General features: G+C 49.9%; 1 protein-coding gene across 1 annotated transcript in view; it reads right to left on the bottom strand.

Moving 5' to 3' along the window:
• The window catches only part of LOC119586816 (GTPase-activating protein CdGAPr-like), a gene marked incomplete in the record, with an annotated part of 278,029 nt that overhangs the window by 15,148 nt on the left and 262,432 nt on the right, over positions 1 to 449 (bottom strand). The window contains 1 exon segment of the mRNA XM_037935541.1: positions 74 to 196. Within this exon segment, the coding sequence (XP_037791469.1) occupies positions 74 to 196 (123 nt within the window).

The raw sequence follows: 449 nt of genomic DNA, 5'->3' as shown, positions 1-449 counted from the left end.
ATACTCCTTCCCGCTTTCAGCAAAAGCCAAGAAAAATTTCACAAAACTCTAAACACAAAACTGAATCACGTACCTTATCACCGATGACCTGCACGCACTCGCAAGGGAAGAACCCGACCTGGAACCCTCTCTTGCCCCTCCACCAGATGGACTCCTCCGGCGGCGGCATGTCGATCACGCTGATCATGTCGCCCACCTGTTTGGACAGAGAAAAGGGGCGCTCGTTAGCTCATGAAAAGGGGCGCTCGTTAACTCACTCTCATTGGTCGTTAGTTTATTCTTGTTTATATGTGTGACCCCGGAGGTTGATTTTAGTTTGTGCCACAGTACCCCCGGGGTTTATTCTCGTTTATCTGTGTATCTGTGTGCCCCCCCCCTGGGGAGGGGGTATTCATACTCAAAGTAAAATTTTCCTATAAATGCTGTGGTCTCCAGGTGGAGTTGCCAGG

This window comes from Penaeus monodon, chromosome 22 (genome assembly GCF_015228065.2).
Source record: "Penaeus monodon isolate SGIC_2016 chromosome 22, NSTDA_Pmon_1, whole genome shotgun sequence".
NCBI classification, from domain to species: Eukaryota; Metazoa; Arthropoda; class Malacostraca; order Decapoda; family Penaeidae; genus Penaeus; species Penaeus monodon.
Note: the sequence above shows the minus strand (reverse complement) of the source record. Positions and strands in the feature narration are given on the sequence as shown.